Consider the following 20,620-nt stretch of genomic DNA (forward strand, 5'->3'; position numbering starts at 1 on the left):
CAGTAAGATTTAGTTTAGTTCAGTCAAAAAAAAAAGGCTGATGGGGGTATGTGTCTACTAAAAACCTCGGACGGGTTTGAATGCTGGTGACCTTAACCTCAAGGTCAGAGATCAGAGGTCAAGTTTTTTGAAAATCTTATGAAGGTGATAACTCTTGAATGAGGTGATGTTGGATTTTCAAATTGGTACCATAGGTGTGCCGACTAGAAACCTGAGGGGTAACAAAGGCAGTCGCAAGTACTTTTAAGACCAGTAAGCATCGATGCTGTGTGTACTGGATGGGAAAGAGCACATGAGCTTATTATTCATGGACGTTCCCATAATGAATGAACTAAAACAGCCTGATACAACACTGATGCATTTTAATTAAACTTAAGTGTTAATCCATTAAAAATAGATGTGGAGGCCACCATGTTGCCCGCCATCTTGAATACAGTGGCCAAGGTGGACATCGCTGTTCCGCCTAATTGCACTTTATCTATGTGACTAGAGACCGGCCACATGTGTAATAGGCCTTATAACTTACCGTTAATGTAAAGATCAGAAATAGCTTTTTCAAATTCTATTAGTTAGCATTTTTACATGTATAATTTAATGATCTCTTTCTCATTATGCCTCCCCCTGCACTATTTCCTCACCTCAGGCTTCGTCTCCTAAACTGAAGTCAGGGCTTTAACACACAAAAACATACACAAACATGCTTATTAACTTCTGATATTGATATATAGTAGATTTGAGGGCAAACAAATTCAGTGCTAACTCAGTGATATGTTGATAATAGGAGGAACTTAGAGGAGGCATCTGCATCTTCGTGAGCCTTCACCAGAGTGGCAAGGCTGTGGCAGGATGTGGGCGGCGACCTCACACACAGAAGTCCTGTTGTTCCATAAATATTTAAGACTCAACATTGGTTAACAGATTTTTATGTATTTTCCTGATATTCTGGCCCATTTGTTAAACACAAATGTATTTCAGTATTGTGTAAAATAGATCACATTTTAAATAAATAAAAACTTGTTACATATCTTTTTAATCACAGTCCTGATGGTTTTCCTTTGGTGGAAGAGCAGATGTTTTATAAGCAGAGAGCAGAAATCAGACAAACAGCACTATGAAAAGGATTTCTGGGAGAAGAAGTTCCAGGTATTTTGGATAGAAAACCTTTTCTCTGTGTGCATCCTTGCCAGTTCCCTCCTTTGAAATGTAAAACAAACCAAACTCCAAACCCGAAGTCCTTCCTGTTTTCCTAGAAAACTTCAGAGTCACAGGCTTTCCTTTCTCTTTCTGTTTTGAGTACTTTTTAGTGTAAACGTTTAGCTGCATTTTGGTAGTCAAGGGAAGATTAGATATACTAAAATATATAAGCATATATATCAATGTGAAATATTTTAAATTCATTACATTAAGAGGAGAAATACCAGACATTTAAAGGTCTACGATGCCGTGTTGCACTTTCCATTTGTGTTAATAGAATATAAGCAAATTTGAACTTTGCAGTTAAATTTGTTGAATTTGATCTGGTTTCTGTCCAATTGCTAATTCAGGCACTTCACATCCAGCGAGCCGGTGATGACCAGGTTATGGTTAACCAAAGATTCAGATGGAAATTTCCCTTCTTTGGCAAATGTAATTCTTGTAACTGAAGAAGTGCAGAGAGGTGGTTTCAAAGGTAACACCGACTAGTATGTGACCCATCGTGTGTGCAACCTTACCCTAACCAGGTCACTGAAGACCTGCTGCATGTTGGGAGGTATAACGAGTACGGTGGCACCATGCTAGAGTTTCAAGCTCGATACTATGAGGGAAAAAGAAGCTTCCTTTAACTGCTTCCTTATTCACAAGAGGTGGATAGACAGATCAGCATATCATTAATATCAATTACTATATGAGTAACAGTAATATAGTAGTAATAACACTAAATTAATACAATACAGAAAAAGGTTTACACACATGAGTCTACAGTCTAATTTAGGATTTAAAAAGAAGCTGACACACCTGACATCAATGTTTTTTTGGGGGGTGAAAGCATGCACATTGAGGTTTCTGGTGTGTCTTTCCACGATGCCAGCAATTAAGCAGTAATTGCAGGGGAATGGGTTTAAAATTCCTCAGTATTTTAATGAAAATGCTGACATTTGTTAAATACCACAAAAGAAAGCGATGTGGTGCATCGCCCACTAATCTGCAAATTTATTTAAGATGTTCAAAGTGTCGCTTTCATTTTTTTTTTCAGTGCTTTCACTTCATTTTCTCTGAGCAGCTCAGCTTTACTTCCACAAACATATCGATAAACGGCTTCGGCATTAGAGGGACCGTCTCCACGGCTATTTCTTCTTTTCCGGAAATGCAGCTTAATTTTTTTGTTTTGTTCTTAATTTAATTTAAATTTATATTTAGATACGATTTCATGCTTTCGGATCCTTCTTCAAAAGCGAATCGCCTGCTTGCCTGTGCATGTGTGTGTCTGTGCATTTGTGTATGTGTGTGTGGTGACGTGTACATTTATTGGGTGACCACCCGGCTTGTCCAGAGTACGCTTGTCTCTACGGTGATAACTCTTACCTGTTGTTATGCCTCCTCAACTCTTCTTGTTAACATGCTTGTGTGTGTATGTGTGTGTGTGTGTGTGTGTGTGTGTGTGTGTGTGTGTGTGTGTGACTTTGTGTGTGTGACTTTGTGTGTGTGACTTTGTGTGTGTGACTTTGTGTGTCCTAGACAGATGGATGATGTATTATGTAAAACAAAGTGATCCCAGTAATGGCCTGTTTAGCTGCCACCCTGACCAACACCAGCATCTCACACACACACAGTTACACACAAAAACTCACACTTACACACACACACACAGAGTCCCTAGACAGCCTGTCTGTAATCGAACTCTGGAGAGGCTCAGCGGTAACCACATCTATAACGCACCCTGGAGAGAGATGCTGGGCGAGTGAAAAGAAAGGCAAACTAGGACAGGAGCGCGGAGAGAAGGAGCGCGTGTGGGAGGGAGAGTGGAGGTGGTTCTCTTGTCTTAAGGTTGCCCTCGGAAAGCATTTATCTTCCAGGGGAGATGCAGAGAGGAAGTGAACAACTGATTGGATGGCGCTGGCTGAGGAGGAGTATTTTAATATGCTATCCTTCGTTTTAGTGCCCACACATGAAAGTATAAATAGCCCGCACACGTACGTATGCATAGGCCGCTGGTAGGTGTGGGGTGTTGTGTGAGAAAGAAGGGGTGGGGGGGTGACAGAGGAAGATGAGAGGCCGCTGAATGATTAAACGTCCTCGGCAACACGATGCAAATGATCCTTATTTGTACAATCGAAGCAGCTCAGTGATGTGTGTGAATACTCTGAGCCAAGACTGACTCAGAAAACCATAAAACTCAAGACAGTTTTTTGCACATTTAACTGTGAGGCCAACTTTTTCTACTTCGAGTATGATACCGATACCTTCACTACAGCAGTCTGCTGGCGATGACCTGATACCAGCGCTGAATCAATAAACTGTGTTCATATCTGTGAGGAAAATACTGGGAATAATTCTTGATCTGTAACACAACGTCAGGCTACTTTGTTTTCCTAACAAATAAATACATATGCATATAACAACAGGCCCAAAACAAACACATTAAACAATAAAAAAAATTGCATTCATCTAATTTACTCACACTAGTCTCTTTTCAGCTCAGTGTAGGAGTCATTAAGCTCCTGCTTGCTGTTTTTCCTGCTCCTGCACACGTCGCACGTGGACCTGACAAGAGACAACCAAAGTTAAATAATAATTTGAACATGCCGGGATGTTAGGTTATCATAAATGCACTGAAAGGTTCCCAGCAGGTGTTACACTGGACCAGCCTGCTTGTAGTTTCTGCTTTGTGTAATGTGTCTCTGACCGAACATAACCGGCGAAAGTGAACGAGCGAGAAAGAGAAACAAAAACAATGTCGCGTCAGCGCTTCTCAGTCATGTCGACTCACTTGACTCACAGTTTGCAGTTAAGTTAAATGGTTTATAAACAAACAAAGACAAGCTGTTGACATAGCGAGCGTGGAAAACGCTCCAAACTGCCAACCCTTTGCTGTTAACTTCCTACGAGCTCTGCTGCTACCTGCTGCTGACCTATGGACGATATACACAGGAAAACACTGAATAGATTGGCACGTTGTCGCTGATCCAGCTCTTTAACATCAGACTGTTGCATCATTAAGATTACATGTTGCTCATGTACTTGTGACTAGAGTTATTGTAGCATTATGTTTTCTTTTAGTTTCATATTTTTTTTCACAAACAAAATCAGCTGCAGCAGATTTATATAACAAAACAAAATTCAGGTACTATTATAATTTTCCAGTATGTTTATAAATGAACCAGATAACAATATAAATTTATAAGTTCCTCTTTTTTCCTCATCCCCTTAATTTTCCTGCTTTGATTAGTTGCTCATACCGAGGCTCACGGCTGGTAGCTCACTCTGAGCACTGGTTAGCTTTAGCCACCTTTGTTAGCTTCTTTAAAACGATTAAGTGTCTCACTAGGTTTGCTGTTGTACACATTTTCACACCGTTTACTTACCTGTGCCGGTGTGTGTGTGTTCCACATGCACGAAATTGGCCAACTCACAATCAGTCATATGGAAGGCTGACCGGCTGGTCACTGGTCATGGTGGAAAACACTGGAAATTGGCTGATTAAGTCATGTGGACATAAGTAAACATAGCACACAAAATCCCTCTAGTGCCTGCTCTGTTGACAAAATTGAAAAAGACTTAAACTAAAGAGCTAAAGACATTTTCTATAATTGTTTTAAACTAGTTATATGGAAAGGACTGGTCTTTGTATAGTAAGTTTCTAGTCTGATCATAATGATCACGCCATGACATCACAAGAACTGTTTGCCTTTTCCCACATTTTCACACGACGTTTTATTCTCAGCACTTAAGAGCCTTATCTAGCTTCCATCCACACCTATGGCCATTTCAAAATCACCAGTTAACCTAACATGCATGTCTTAGGACTGTGGGAGGAAGTAGGTGAGAGAACCCACACAGGCTGTGAGGCGACAGTCCAAATCAGTGCTCTGCAGCGCATCGCTGTTTGCTAACCATCATAACCTTGACTGTTTTTCTTTCCTCTGCAGCTTCAGGAACCAACGAGAATGAGGAGCGCGTGTTTCGCGAGAGGATCGGCCCTCGCCGGCGACAGGGCGCCGTCCGTAGGCGCGTCCATCAAGTCAATGGACACAAGTTCATGGCCACCTATCTTAGACAGCCGACCTACTGCTCACACTGCAGAGATTTCATCTGGTGGGTGAAACATCTATCGCATGTATCTGACCCCTTTTGCTTGCTGTGATGCCGCTGAAATGTTGACTCCTCTGTGTGTGATCTGATAGGGGCGTGCTGGGGAAGCAGGGATACCAGTGTCAGGGTGAGTACTTTTCTCCGGCAGACTCCAATTTCTGAAGTAACATTGCGTATCATTTATTATTCAAGCATGAGAACACAAGAGGGATTACATGTTGCTGAGTGACAACTGTGATTTGGTCCCACGCCATCACCCCAGAGCCACGCATTTACAGCATTACACGAGCAGAAAACAAAATGAAGCATAATATTATAATATTAAAAATTACATGCACAGGCTTTTTTTCTTCTTCTCTGTGCTTGCAAATATCCTAAAAATTCAGCTTGAACTCGTAGTGTTATTTAACAGACTCTTTAGGGTACTTCATTACTTCACTTCATAATGCAGCCTGTGGAGGTGCGGGTGGAAGATGTTATGCAGCTTAGCGGTGGAAAAGGTGAAGGTGGAGTGGTTGAAACTGTGCAGCCAGCAAAAGTTGTGCCTCTCTTACCTTTGCTTTAATGCGAATGCAGTTTATCTGCTGTTAACCTCACATTTGTGGCAACTTTAAAGAGTTTTAAAAATCCTCAGAGTCTGTGAGTACTCTTCCTGCCAGGCTTATACATTAAACATTAAATACTTGTGTATATTTTCAGCATTTCGCATCATTTTAACCCAGTTTTATTTTAAAACTCGAATGATATTCACCATATTCGTATTACTTATACTGTCGGTCGTTCAACCAATGAGAATTTGGTCAGATGGGAGCAACTAACAGTCAAAACATTACTTAACTGAGTCATTAATGAAGAATGAAGAATGAGTTCAACAGTTCAGCCCGTCCATCTGCAACCCTACCGAGGCCTGTGCTGAAGTAATTTGGCCTTTGATAAATAAGCCTTAAATCCATTCATCTGGTACGCCAACTGGACTTCCTGGATCATATTTTATTGTCTCACCTGTAGTTTAAACAGCATGCCTCTATCAACACAGCTGTCTGTGGTTAAACGCGGTGCATTTCTTCTTTCCCCTGGTTTAAATATGCAACCATAATAAAGATGTTTTGATAACAGAATGGTGTTTAGGTGTCAAAATGATTCTCTGCGCAGCAGGTGGTTGAGCTATGCAGTTTTCATTGATGCATATGGGCTCGAATTTCACTCGAACCGAAGCATATTTTTTATGTTTCATGTGGGTTGTTTTTGTTTTGTTTTGTGACACTACAACAGTACACCTGAGTGCATCCTGTAAAGATAGAGGAAGGGAACGGAAGCTGCTCATGTGCTCCTGTTGACGTGTTGCTTATACTGCACAGTCTGTGTAGACTAATCGTTGCTTGTGAATATGAAAGTAATGGATATTAACAAAGACAAATGGAAACTAATTCTGTTTTTTGCTGAATTATCCATTGTTAATGTCTCCTAGTGAGTTGTGCTGCCTATGAAAATTCTTTCGTTTGTGCTTTTTATTCATTTAACCTTCATTCATTCATTTAACCGAGAAAATGTAACTCCCACGATTAAAATCCCTTACGGCTAAGTTAGGAAGCAGCTCAGTCAGCAGGCTAATAGTACCTGCACAGATATGGATAGATAGATATACACAAGTTAAGGAATATATTGTTAAATAATCATTATTCAGCTACTCTTCGAAGTCTTTTTCGTGTTAGATTTGTAGGCCTAATTAGGTCTTTCTCATTAATGAAGAGCCGTGCAGAGGATGTGTGGCTGTCAGTGGTAATGCTCACTCACCAACATTCTGTTGTAGACTGTAATTATTTGTGATTTTAGTTAGTTAGCCTTTTCATATTGATATTCAGAGCGGGTCAACCAGATCTTTCAGGATTGGTCGGCAGTGGCATGAAGAAGTGTGCGGCTGCATTGCAGTGCTTTGTTGAACTACACTTGCCTCCCAGTTCATACTTAATTTTGTGTAAATATGATCTGAGATATGATAAGAACAGATAAGGCTTTCTTATAGCTTGCTGTTTGTTTGCAGCTGGAAAAATCAGATTAGCACACTTTGAGATGAAGCTGATGTCCCTCTGCCTCTCACACATCTGTTGTTCAAAATGAAAATATGTTTATTTGACCAAGGTTGTGTGTGAATGCCTTTTAGTGTGCACGTGTGTTGTCCACAAACGCTGCCATGAGCTGATCATCACCAAGTGTGCCGGCATGAAGAAGCAGGAAGACACACCTGAGGAGGTACACACGTCTGCAAACACTCAGCTGCACGGAGACTTTGCAGGAATGAGAGGATTTTTAGTGGACCTCAGTTCATTATTTGCTAACTAAAGGCTCAACTGAAGTTTATTAATTGTTTTTTATTCAGAAATCATAACTTAGACAGTGAGAAGAGCACATATAAAGATATACCAAGTAGTCTTGTGGCCCTTATGCATAGAAAGCGGTGTGCACTGTGGCTAATACTAGTTGGTTGAACTTTGTGCGCTGCCTGTGCTGTTGTTTCCAGGAAAATTAAACAGGTTTAAATGGTTATGTTAGCATTGTTCCATAATTTAACCCCAACAATAGAAATACAAATGATCTTTTAATACTTTTGCTACAGTGAGAATACACATACGCCAAAACTCACTTTGATTTGACTTTATTAGCATTATTTTACCTCTTTTTCAATTAAACTTGATTGTATTGTTATTTTAAATGCTGATCCTCACAGTTTCAGAGAGTAGGAATCATGAAAGAAATACTGAATATGGACAGAGACGCTCAACATTCAGGCCACTGATGAACAAATCTGTTGCTTAAAGCAATGTGTGTCAGAACGCTCCTCTGATAATGCCACCCTGACCTCTCGTTAATGCCCCCGTGTGTGTGTCTGTGTGTTCTTCTGTGTGTGTCTCCCTCTGCAGGTGGGCTCACAGCGGTTCAGTGTTAATATGCCCCATAAGTTCAGTATCCACAACTACAAGGTCCCCACTTTCTGTGACCACTGCGGCTCCCTGCTGTGGGGCCTCATGAGGCAGGGCCTGCAGTGCAAAGGTGAGTTTATGAGCAGTGGGGAATTCACATGAGAGCCCACGGGGAAACATCATGGCAGCCCAGGTGCTCATATTTGCATGTTGAAGCCACATGATGTAAACAGGGATGCCACGAGGAACAGCGTTTTCATTACATCTGTTAAAACATGATAACAAATGAAAAATGATTGCTTTTCCCCCATGATTAATTACATTTCTGGTAAAAATAGTGTTAGGCTTTTGCTATAGACTCTACATACTCACATAGAATTTCTTTTTAATCTAATTTTCAGAAGTATCCCCAAGTAAAGTCCACCACTTGCACTTGTTTTTTGTCATGCAAAAATGGCTTCCTTGGTCTTAACTCATGTTTTATACTAAATGTATTTTAAAGAATATACATTTTTAGTTTGCAGACTCATTTCTGGATTTTTAAAGTAAAATGCCTTTAATGAGCACTTAGGTTGTAGTAGCAGGAGACATGGTTTATGTGTTTAAATTTCACATTTTCTTTCTTTCTTTTTTTTACAGTGTGTAAGATGAATGTGCACAGGCGGTGCGAGACCAATGTAGCTCCTAACTGCGGCGTGGACGCCCGAGGAATCGCCAAGGTCCTGTCTGACCTGGGAGTCACACCTGACAAGATCTCCAACACTGCGCAGCGCAGGAGGAAGGTAACAAGCCGCCCGTGTCAGGTCTTTACTAGATTTTCTCTTAAGGACGTGACTTCTAAATACTGCTCATCTGCTGCATTTTCTTTAGGCCTACCACATAAGTTGTCCTCCACTTGTCCAGTTTCCATAAAACTCACCTTGTTAATGCAAGAGAAATAGGAAGATAATATGGGAAAAGACTTGTTTCAGTCCTTATAGAGAGAAATACCGTTGTCATGTATGTACAGGTGGTGAGCTCGAGTTCTACCCGAGGAAATAAACTCCAGCACCTCAGATGTGCACAGAAAATGCATTTGGGACTTTTCCCAGGCTGTAGCACCTTCCCTGAGGCCGGCAGGTTAACCTGTGGAGTCACACGTATAATGTGCTAATTAAGGAGCTTCATTAATTAAGGAGCTTACTGGTTCCTTCTTTTTTTCTAGTGTTTGTGGGAAGCTCAGCTAAGCTAACCGTCTGTTTTTCATCATTGTGTGGTGCACATCTTTGCATTTTACTCCTAAGGCGTCTCAAAGGGTGTCCATCTATTTGTCCAACTACGCATTTCAAACTGAATGTATTTCTGTTACTGTTGGATGAAAAGCACAAGCTGTTTTCAGACTCTGGAGTATCAGTTCGGGACGTTGTTCAAAGATGTCCTCACTCACACGCGGCACACAACGGCAGGAGTCGGTTTCAGATGGGTTCTCACTCCTGTAAATACTCCGCGTGGTTTGGGTTAGGGAGCGCACACAGGAGGCAGGACACATGACGCCCACTCGCTCGCTGTGAATTCACCGAGCTATTACCTGCTTTATTCTTACACTGGGTCAATCAGACATCACACAGACTTTGTGTGGGAGCGACTGCGTTGCACATTTGTATTCTCACGTGCTCCCGTGTTTAGTAATGCCTTTAAAAGTTCAGGCCTGCGTTGGACGTGTAAAAAGCAGCTTTAAAGCTCCGATTTTCAACTGAGAAACTTGGATTCACCTCCGTGACTCGTGATTCAGGAAACAGATTTTTAGAGGACAGCCCAAAGGCACGGCCATGTTGACTCTCTCTGTGTTTCTCTCTTTCTTCAGTTGACTCCAGGGCAGGACCCTCCCCAGTCTCCTCCTGAGCACTCTCAGACTGAGGAGAACAGCTTCAGCCAGCCAGCTGTCCCCACCTCCCCCTCACAACAGGGTAACACGACACACACACACACACACACCAAAAAAACCACATACGCAACATCAACAAAAAGACGTCTAAAAGCCCGCTTCGAGATGGGTACGGCGGGGGGCGGTTTAATGTGTAATTCTACCAGTGAGGGGTAGTCATTCGATTTCAGCGATAATATTGTTGCTGTTTTTAAAAAATAAGTTAAATGTTATTGTTTTTTTCTTTCTCTCTTCTTTTTTCTAAAAACAAGCTAAAATTGAATTATCCCTCCACCGCCCACCACCATTTGGTTGTCACAGTTAGTCATCGCATTATCACACTTTGCAAGCTGAGAAATAAAAAAGTTAACTTTCTCTTTGTGGAAGTCGTCCCATTTTTTTTTTTTGTTCTCGTCGAGCCAAACGCCGATGACAACGGCGCCGCTCGCTGCTGTTATTTAATCGCCCTGGTCCGGGGAGTGAATCATTCCAGGTTTTAACAGAGGATGTGATCATGTTTTGTTTTGTTTTTTTCAAAGTTTATTGAAAAGCAATCAGTAACAAATGTGTAATGCTTCTAAACAGCTCTTATTTCCGTATAATTGAGTTGAATGCTGACAGGAAAAAAGAGAAAAGTCAGCCAGCCTGTTTTTGCTGATGTCTGATCTGCTTTTCCGATGACACCCACAGACTTGGCAGAGTTGGATCGCCTGCAGGACGCGCTGTCGCTCAACCAGCAGGGACCTCAGCACTCTTCCTCCTCTTCCTCCTCCACCACCTCCTCTTCCTCGTCCTCCTCGGCAGCCAGGCAGAACGGAGAGAGCCAGAGGAGGAGCCTGAAGGATTTCAACTTCATCAAGGTTCTCGGCAAAGGCAGCTTCGGCAAGGTGGGAGAGCTCGGAGGAGGCGTGCGAGGGGGATGTTTATTTGTTTGTTCCTCATTATGTTTATAATTAAACTGTTTTTATTTTTAAATCAACAACCAGTTCACGGGGTTCCCATTATTCATAACACCTGAATTATCAGGGGAAGTGAATAATATCAGGGGAGCAGAATAGACTGACGCTCATGTGCATTGCATTAGATTCAGGCACCTGCTTTTATTTATAATTTAAATGTAATGTTTTTTATGCAGTTTAGATTTTTCTGCTTATTGTTTTCTATTTATGGGTTGCAGGATTAATTGGTACCATGTTGATACAATGTCCAGCAGCAGGTCACTGTAAAACCTTTGTATAGTTACTGCAGATTACCTGCCCAACACCAGATGGTAGGTTAGAGAATAGCTGGTAAATATATTGGGGCTCTGAGCAGATAAAGAGCCATTTGTTTCAATCACCAGCTGCTAGAGACCAAAAACAGATCATATAATATTGTTCCATTCATAATTTTATCACTGTAAACCCCCTCTTGCATTTTATAATACACCGACGAGCTAAAACATTATGACCACTCACTGGAGTGACTCATATTGATGATCTTACACCTATTGCAGTCTGTGATTGAACAGGATGAATCTGAGCAAAATTGACAAAGCCAGACGACCCAGTCTGAGTAACGAGCCAAGCCAGTTTCCCATTGTCTGGCGCAGTGGGAGGACTCTTACATTTCATTGGACCACCTTTAACTTTGTTGCATTGTTGCATCGTTTTGAAAAGCTTGTGCAATGTCACTTCATTTATTTTCATTCAGATATGCATCAGTTGTTCAGCCCAGAGCTCCCTCTCTTGGAGATGTGAGAGTCGGGGCCGCTGTATGAAGTCTGCTCCAACATGTAGATTTTCCGGACTCTTTCACAGTTTCAGCCTAACGATTCCTGTCGTTGCAATCTTGGAACGCGGCTGCGCCGTCGAGGAGAAAAAAATCAGTTGATGAAAAATGATTCAGTCTAATCAGGTAGTCAGCTGACCCGATGTTTTCAGGTGCATAACATTGCTCAACCTGACCGGCTGACACAAACCCAGGTCATAACACTGCTCCCACAGGCTTCATCGCTTCGTCCACCTCTCCTCTTACTCAGATATACTGATCGCTCTGGAAAACAGATTAAACATCCAGATTCCTCTGACCATGTCACCTTTTTCCACTTTTTACAATCTCTTTGCTTCCCAGCAAACCGAAGCCTTTTTTCTGATTTGCTTTATTGATAAGCGGTTTTGTTAGGCGGGCACAGCCGTTTGGCACCGATCCATTAAGCTCTCCTCACTTTGTTGAAATGCTCTTATTTCCCTTTCCTTTTAGCGCTCGAGTTCAGCAAATGTTAAAGGGGTGTCCAATCGCAGTTATTCAAGATTACTTCCTGATTACATTTCTTCCTCAAAGATGATGTTTCACCACTATCCTTCCAGGTTGTCAGTAATGCCTTTGGCACTTCTTAACCTAATTTTAGAGGTTTCAGCAGTCTTCTTTATTGTGTTCTTTGCTTGATGCAGTAACTTGACCCTTCTGAAACGAAGAAGCATCTTTTCCAGGACCAGAGGAGATGTCTTCCGATTTGGAGAAAGAAGAAGTTACTCACTGTTGCAGACCTGAAGCCTATTACTCACTGCAGTAATTATCTAGTAGAAGACTCTTACCTATTTGCTTAGTAAATCCACATGGTGACCTTTTTGTTTTTTTTGTGAGGTAGTGTATTAAAAACAAGGGAGAAAATCACAAGATATTCAAAACAGAGAAACATTAAAAAAATATGAAAGACTCTTTAAAACAGAGACAATGAGAAAAGGTGTGAAAAAGAAGCAAAGAGGTATAAAAAAATAAAACACTTGTGAATAATAGAAGCAGAAGGCTAATTAAGGATTAAGGAAATGGGCATCTGCTCTTCATCTACCTAGGCTACTAACTGTGGTTGAACCTAGTATGAAAAGCACGTGCGGGACGTAACTTGGAACCAAAGCGTGCGAGTTGTGCCAGCGCACCAGGACGCCTAATCCTCACCTTAAGTAACAAGCGTTTGAAGCGTCCTGTAGTAGGCATTACTGCATTACTTGTGTGCGTCCTGCAGTCTTGCAGGCTGCAGATGGATAAAGTTGGTCCAAGCATGGACAAACAAGGCCTGCCCGAAGCTTACAGGAATTACAGGATCTTTGTTTTGGTGCCAGAAAACTCCAGGGCACCTTTAGAAGTCCATGCCTCACTGGATCAGAGCACTTGAAGGACAGACAGCATATCAAGAAGTGATGGCTTTGGGTTTTGGCTTGTCGGTGTAAACAAAATCAGCCTGGATTTTACACGTCACTCTCAACGTTGAGTCGGCAGATAGTCTGATTAAGTTTACTTCGAGAGCTCATTTCAATACAGCAACCAAAGTGCTTGTAAAGTGCTCACAAAACAAACACTGCCTATATAAGACAGTGTATATAATAAATAATTAATGTAAGTCATAGCTTATACGTGGAAGCAGATGCCTCCTGATCTATGTTTGCATTCATTCTGAATTATAATTCATCTGATGTATCATAAATCACATGTGGTACAAATGCTTCACTTCATCACCGTGCAACTATGGGTTGTACTCAGTTGTAATGCAAGATGCCTACAATTCGAAACACCCACAGATAACGAATGACCCCGTAAAAAGAAAAAGGTGTTAACGCTGAGATCGCGGAATAAACAAATTTTTGCCGTTTCATACTGCGCATCTCTTATCCAGGTGATGCTGGCGGAGCTGAAGGGGACAGAAGACGTTTACGCCGTTAAAGTTCTGAAGAAGGACGTCATCCTGCAGGACGACGACGTGGACTGCACCATGACCGAGAAGCGCATCCTGGCCCTCGCCCGTCGACACCCCTACCTCACCCAGCTGTACTGCTGTTTCCAGACACGGGTAGGCTGACGTGTGAAGCAAAACGTACAGATTCAACAGCTGACTGCATTTCTCCTGTCTAATACCACTCCGTCCCTCCCTCTGTCTGCAGGACCGTTTGTTCTTTGTAATGGAATATGTGAATGGAGGAGATCTGATGTTCCAGATTCAACGATCCAGGAAGTTCGATGAGCCTCGCTCTCGGTTCTACGCTGCCGAAGTCACCTCAGCCCTTATGTTTCTGCACCGTAACGGAGTCATCTATAGGTAAACACCCTGCTGTCCTCGTTTGGCTTTTCTATCAAGGTCACTCTTAACTGTCAAAGAGAAAATATATATTTATATTTTGCTTTTTATTTTGGTACGAAAAGCCATAGAAAACATCAGTGCTTATTATCTGTTTACATTGCATGCACCTCCCCCAGTGAACCAAACTTTCCTAGAAAGTAGATGGTGCTAATAGCGTATCTGTGTCTTTCTGTTACAGGGATCTGAAGCTGGATAACATCCTCTTGGATGCTGAGGGTCACTGTAAGCTGGCAGACTTTGGTATGTGCAAAGAGGGCATCATTAACGGAGTCACTACCACCACCTTCTGTGGCACCCCGGACTACATTGCCCCTGAGGTGAGATTAACTCAAGGGCCTGCACTTCTTTATGTTGATAGGGTATAATGGTCGATATTCTTACCCTTGTATTGTTAAGTAGCTATTAGCTATTAACAACATTATATTTCACCTGGATATTTGAACATCTGTCCTGATAACATTAATCTGAGCTAAGTTAAAATCACAGATTCAGACTTATCAGTATTGTACTGATGTATCAAAGATGGAAGTCCCATGAGCTGAGTGCTTTTCATTTTTGCTGTCTTGCTGTTTTAAAACCTCGTGACGAGTGACGGACAGACTGTAGCCGAGGACCCCACAAACCACTTGTCTGGTCCTAATAATGACTATAATTTACCAAATGGCTTCATTTTTTAACCGTGTGTGAACTGGAATTTGAAGTTGAGCCCATAAGTTCATTAGAAAGTGTTTTCTGAATTCAAAAATAAGGGAGCCGATTTCTATGCAGCTGTAAGCATTTTTTGCAGCCTGCTGCACTGCCCCCTGCTGGCCATTAAAAAAAAAATACAGGTTTAGGTCACAGCAGAGTTTTGGGCCACATTTTAGACCCAGAAGTTGTGCATATCTTATGCTGTCTATCCAACTTTAGCTCCCTTTTAGTCAGGACTAACAATCATATTAACAACAATCAACATCCGGCTCTGTTGCTCAGTGCGAAAGGGAACAATCTTCATTCATTTCAGGGTCATATGACTTCGCTGTCATCACAAGCATTTATTGGCTCCACCACCGTGCTTGCTGTGGGGTCATTAACTTCTGGGGGACTCTCAGTCCCCTTGGTTACAAATATAATGTTTAGTCTTTGTTAAGGAATCAATCAAACACTTTTTGGATAAATTGCCTAAAAATGTCACCGGCCGAAGTGCCAAGTGTTCATGACGCATCTGAGTGCAATCACTTATCATGGGTATTACACAAGTCTGTGTTTGTGCACATCAGCTGAAGGTGGACACTGAAGTTGAAGAAAACTTGTGTGCAGCAGTTAAAGCATTTCAAGGGACTTTTATTTGCATAATTTTTAAGTAGATATGCTTTTAAGAAGTCAAAAAGCATATGAAAGATAAATTATTATTCAATGCAGAGACTTTTTATCTCTCTTAAACATGTATGGAGATGATCTTTAAGTAGTTCAGTTTCCCTTTCACTCTTGCTGCTGATGACATTAGTTAGGTCTATCCATTGTTTTGGCTTTTCTACACCACTTAAAGTGGAATAAAGTACATCCTATTGAGGCTCTTCACCTCAATGGATCTGTTTGCAGGATGTCACGCAAGCAGAAATGTATTTCCTCGTAATCATCTTGAGCTGTGTCATTTGGTTGAATTCAGATCCTGCAGGAGCTGGAGTACGGAGCCTCTGTGGACTGGTGGGCCCTTGGGGTGCTGATGTATGAGATGATGGCCGGACAGCCTCCGTTCGAAGCCGATAATGAAGACGACTTGTTTGAGTCGATTCTCCACGACGATGTCCTCTACCCCGTGTGGCTCAGCAAAGAGGCTGTTTCTATTCTCCGAGCGGTACGTGTCGTCTCTCCCAACATTATCTGACATTTTTGTAGGACTGGTAAGCTCTTGGGAAGCTCTCATCACCAATTTCTTTTGATTCTACAAGGAAAGCTTAGTTTATTTTAACTGTATTTAGGAGATTTTGATCAAAATCAATTAAAATCAGTTCAGTTTTATTCACATAGTGCCAAATCATAACAGTCTCCTTATTAATGTGCTTTATACTGTCAGGTAAAGGCCCTACAGTAATACAGAAAAAATCCAACAATCAGATAACCCCACTATGAGCTAGCACTTGGCAACAGTGGAAAGGAAAAACTCTCCATCAGAACCAGGCTCAGGGAGCAGCAGCCACCTCCTATGAGTGGTTGGGAGTGAATGTACTAATAAAGTACTTGTGTATTTTAACATGGACAACCAACATTTATTAAACGTGCTATGAAGAGAAATGTAGAACGGCTATATGAGCACTGTAACGAGTGTAACGATGCAGATAAGTTGAAGTTAAGTTAAACAAAAAACAAACTTCAATGTCTAAAAGGCTCAATTCCAGCCCAGACTTGGCCAAGCTTTAACACAACAGCATCTCAATTAACAAAAACTGTTCCTGCAAGAGTCTTGTGGTCACCGTTTTAACTTTCATTCAGATTTCTATCCTCAGAGCGTCACACGAGCAAATCAAACTCAAAGTGCACTTGATGCAAAGGTGTCATGCTGCACTTTCCTCGGACACTGAGGAGAATTAAAAAAAGGTTAAATGCAGTCATAAAACTGCAGTGAATCACAAAGTGCTCTTATAATGCCGAACAGACAGCAGAACAAAAGCAACGCGGTAAATAACACCGGCACTCTGCTGACCTGTTTGATCACTCTGCCAGTGACACTGTGGATGCTAAAAACAAAGAGCCGTTTATGCCTCGGCTCTATTATTAGCACCAAAATGCTCCCCCCCTTATCTCCTCAATCCCGAATCCTTTGTCTTTACTTGTGCAAACAAAGATGTGAAGTGTATTTTGTTATGGATTAAACCACAGCTAATAGTTTTCAAGGTCCTGCTTTTCTGGAAGAATAAGTCCAAAAATACAAATGTTTTATTTGTGCAGTTCATGACAAAGAACCCGGCCAAGCGTCTGGGCTGCGTCGTGAGCCAGGGTGGCGAGGAGGCCATCAAGACCCACGCCTTCTTCAGAGAGATCGACTGGGTACTGTTGGAGCAGAGAAAAGTCAAACCACCCTTTAAACCCCGGATTGTAAGAGACACACACTCTGCACGAACTCACACAGGCCACAGTTTTACATGCAGCTATTTCACACATAAACCTTCAGTAATGCATCGTGTATTTGATACTAAACATTTTTCAAGGCTCAGTAGTTTTGTGAACTTGTGGATAGGTATCCGAATTATTATTCTTTAGTTTTAAATTTACTTGGAATGCTGAAAGACTATATACATGACATATACTGAGCATATTCTGATTCTGAGGAACTACACCAACAAACTAGCAAAATACTCAAAAAATACTTGTTTCTCAAAATACTAATTTATCATTAAGCTAAAATCTCAACTGTAGCAGAACGAAACATAAGCTGCAATGTTCAGGTAATATTTGCTAACATTACCTGGCAATGGCTAAACTAAAGAGAGCAGCACACAGCCAAAAAAAAAAAATGCTTCTTTTTCTTAGTCCACCAGGTGGTGCTGTTGAGTTTTGGGTTTCATTTGGAAGTTGGTAAAACAAAGATGGAGGCCTGAGAGAAGTGCTGTGTGTTTAAATCAGAGATGTTGCCTTTTTTAACAAGAAAGGGACAAAGGAGATGGATTTGTAAGGAGTGTCATGTGAAAGTAAAATATTCTATGAATACTGTAAACATGAGGGCATATTTCATGCACTGCCATCCTCTCTGGTAATTCCTGCCTCTACTGCCGAGTTGGGGGACCTGTTCTTTGTACTTTGTTCTTTGTACCTGTACTTTGAGGTTTATTTTATCACCCCATTTGCAGTTAGTTGTTAAAAAGCTAATGTTAGCAAAGTATTTGAAACATTAGGGTAAGTGGGACCAGTCAAATAAGGTTTTAAAGCCCTGCGGTGGCTGTTATATTTTCACCACCATCTCTGCTGGTGTCAAGTTGCATCGTAGACTTTCATCTGGGATTGTTTTTTAATACTGTACGTCTCTTTTTGTCTCAAATATAAAATTCAACATCAACACCTTTATTACTATGCTGTCAAAAGTCTTCAGGTTAGCTTTCAGGAATTTTAAAGCCTAGAAAGCCTGAAGTTAAAGTAGGCATAAGCACGGAGATTGAAAAAGTATCTCAATTCGTTATGTTGTTAATTCTCACAGTACCAGTCAAAGGTTTGGACACAGTCACCCATTCAGTTGTTTGCTGGCAGAATCGAAAAAGGGAAGTTCACATACTACGAGGTCAACTGAGAGTCATGACCTGCTTCCCCCTCCAGAATGGGCAGGCTTTAAGCGCACTCTGTCTCTGTCAATCATTCAAAAACAAGTAAATATGTGTTTTTAAAAAGTCTTTCGGTGTACTGAATTACTTTAATTTTAATATGTGTTTATTCATTTTGTTTGTGAAAGAAAGACTGTGCCATTTAGTCTCTAAAAGTAGCTTAAAAGGCTTGAAATCCCAATTTTGCTAATGCTAGATTTAAAAGGTTTGTGGCGTGTTAATTAAAGACCCCCTAAGAGAGCACCTTTCAAGGAACAGTAAGTCACAGTGGTCAGAAGGTGTCGCTGTCATGTAATTTTGAACGTTCTCTGACATCCTTCCCTCCGTCCGTGCCTTTGTGTGTGTGTTTTCGTGTGCATGCGTCTGCAGAAGACCAAACGAGATGTGAATAACTTCGACCAGGATTTCACCAAGGAGGACCCCGTGTTGACGCCCACGGACGAGGCCATTATCCGACAGATCAACCAGGAGGAGTTCAAGGACTTCTCCTACTGCGCCCCCGAGGAGACGCATACCTAACACATACACAAATACACACAGATCCAGCCACACTAAACTCGGTATGCACGCACTCACACATGCTGACACTCCATAGATCCATAAAATCCCTTTACAAATCACACACGCACACAAACACACACACACGGTCAGTCCTTTACTTTGAAGCTATTGGCTGTTGTTACTTTTGAGATATAATTTACTTGCATTGTGTTGTTGTTGTTGCCTGGGTTCATTATGAATATGAATTTAAATATGAATATGCACACGCTCTCACAAACAAACGCACGCACACATCGACACGCTCACGTGCGTACAAACACTACAATCCCAAGTTTTACGTGCCCTCGCGCACTCCTACAGTACAAGGTCACTGCACACGCTCAGACAAAACCAAACACACATACACACACCTACACTGCTTCTCTCCCCGGCACCTGTACACATGTGGACTGTGGGTGCTGGGTGCAGAGGCTTGTATATAGCCTGTGTTGAGTGGCTGTATCGTGCTGGTGTTGTCTGCTATTAAAGGAGCGTCGTGGCGCATGGACAAGCACCCTACCTGTGTTATTACTGTCCTTATTGTGGACCAGTTAGGGCCAAATCCCCTTTTGTGCAATACCCTGACTATCTATATATTTTATGGTTTGTTTGTTCATGTGCGCGTGTGTGTGTGTGTATGTGGTTTTTTTCTTCCTCAAAATGTGTTTTTTAAATTGTTTTTGTTGGATTATGGTATGACTGAAGTATTCACTCATTCTCTGTCCTTTGTGTACAAAGTGAATGTCGAGCTTACGAGTTACAGGCTATCGAACTAATTATGTCGAGCAGAGTGTTAGAGGCGGCCTGTGTAGCAGTGAAAAGCCCCATTTCCAGCTATTTCATCCGTCTGTTAGGTTCAGAGATTTGGTCTGCCCTTTTTGTGTGAATGTGGGCCTTTTTATTAATATTATTGTTATTATTATTATTATTATTGTGAATGTATATTTTCATGCGTGCGAATGTGTGAATTTCTTTTTTCCCCTTTTCTGTCTGTTTTTTAGCATTTCCATAGCAACCGTCAGTGTTTTCCCTTTCCTTGCACTCTATTTCAAAGCACCAATTCCCCTTTTCCACATCCAGCAGCTCTTTCAGCCAAAACCACACGCTTTATTTTTTCTGACTTTTGCTCTTTATGTTTTCAAGAATGGCTTTTTCTTTCTTATTGCTCTCTCTCGCTCGCTCTTTCTCTCTTTTTTATTCTAAATCGAATTATTATTATTATTATTGTAAAGTGTATCTGGAGAAATCCTTTGTGCATAATACTATAACTATACTATTATAGGTCTGTTACAGCCGGGTTGATAAGACGTGTTGAGAGCCAGCAGCTGAATTACCTCTCACTTCACACACACACACACACACACACACACACACACACACACACACACACACACACACACAATAAGCACCAATACAGACTAGCTCCTTTTCCACCTCCCCCTTCTTCTCACTTTCTGTTGTGCAGACACACACACACTAAACACAGAAGGACTGTTGCGTACTGTACAGTGATCTGAAGATGAGCTGGTTGCTCTCTGTGCAGTAGAGTTGATGTGTAGTGAAG

At 41.5% G+C, this 20,620-nt stretch overlaps 1 protein-coding gene across 1 annotated transcript in view; it reads left to right on the forward strand.

Moving 5' to 3' along the window:
* Nucleotides 1-20,458, forward strand: part of LOC146663838 (protein kinase C epsilon type-like) — a 54,764-nt gene extending 34,306 nt beyond the window's left edge. The window contains exons 3-15 of the mRNA XM_085416747.1: nt 5,127-5,292; nt 5,382-5,416; nt 7,451-7,539; nt 8,208-8,337; nt 8,847-8,989; nt 10,051-10,153; nt 10,801-10,997; nt 13,763-13,936; nt 14,028-14,182; nt 14,403-14,541; nt 15,873-16,061; nt 17,153-17,299; nt 18,886-20,458. Of these exons, the coding sequence (XP_085272873.1) occupies nt 5,127-5,292; nt 5,382-5,416; nt 7,451-7,539; nt 8,208-8,337; nt 8,847-8,989; nt 10,051-10,153; nt 10,801-10,997; nt 13,763-13,936; nt 14,028-14,182; nt 14,403-14,541; nt 15,873-16,061; nt 17,153-17,299; nt 18,886-19,035 (1,817 nt within the window). The 3' untranslated portion in view covers nt 19,036-20,458. The remainder of the gene's footprint in view (nt 1-5,126; nt 5,293-5,381; nt 5,417-7,450; nt 7,540-8,207; nt 8,338-8,846; nt 8,990-10,050; nt 10,154-10,800; nt 10,998-13,762; nt 13,937-14,027; nt 14,183-14,402; nt 14,542-15,872; nt 16,062-17,152; nt 17,300-18,885) is intronic.
* The last annotated feature ends 162 nt before the right edge of the window (nt 20,459-20,620 follow it).

Source organism: Rhamphochromis longiceps, linkage group LG8 (genome assembly GCF_057381845.1).
Source record: "Rhamphochromis longiceps isolate RC_006_pf linkage group LG8, R_longiceps_female_GT1.1, whole genome shotgun sequence".
NCBI lineage: Eukaryota > Metazoa > Chordata > Actinopteri > Cichliformes > Cichlidae > Rhamphochromis > Rhamphochromis longiceps.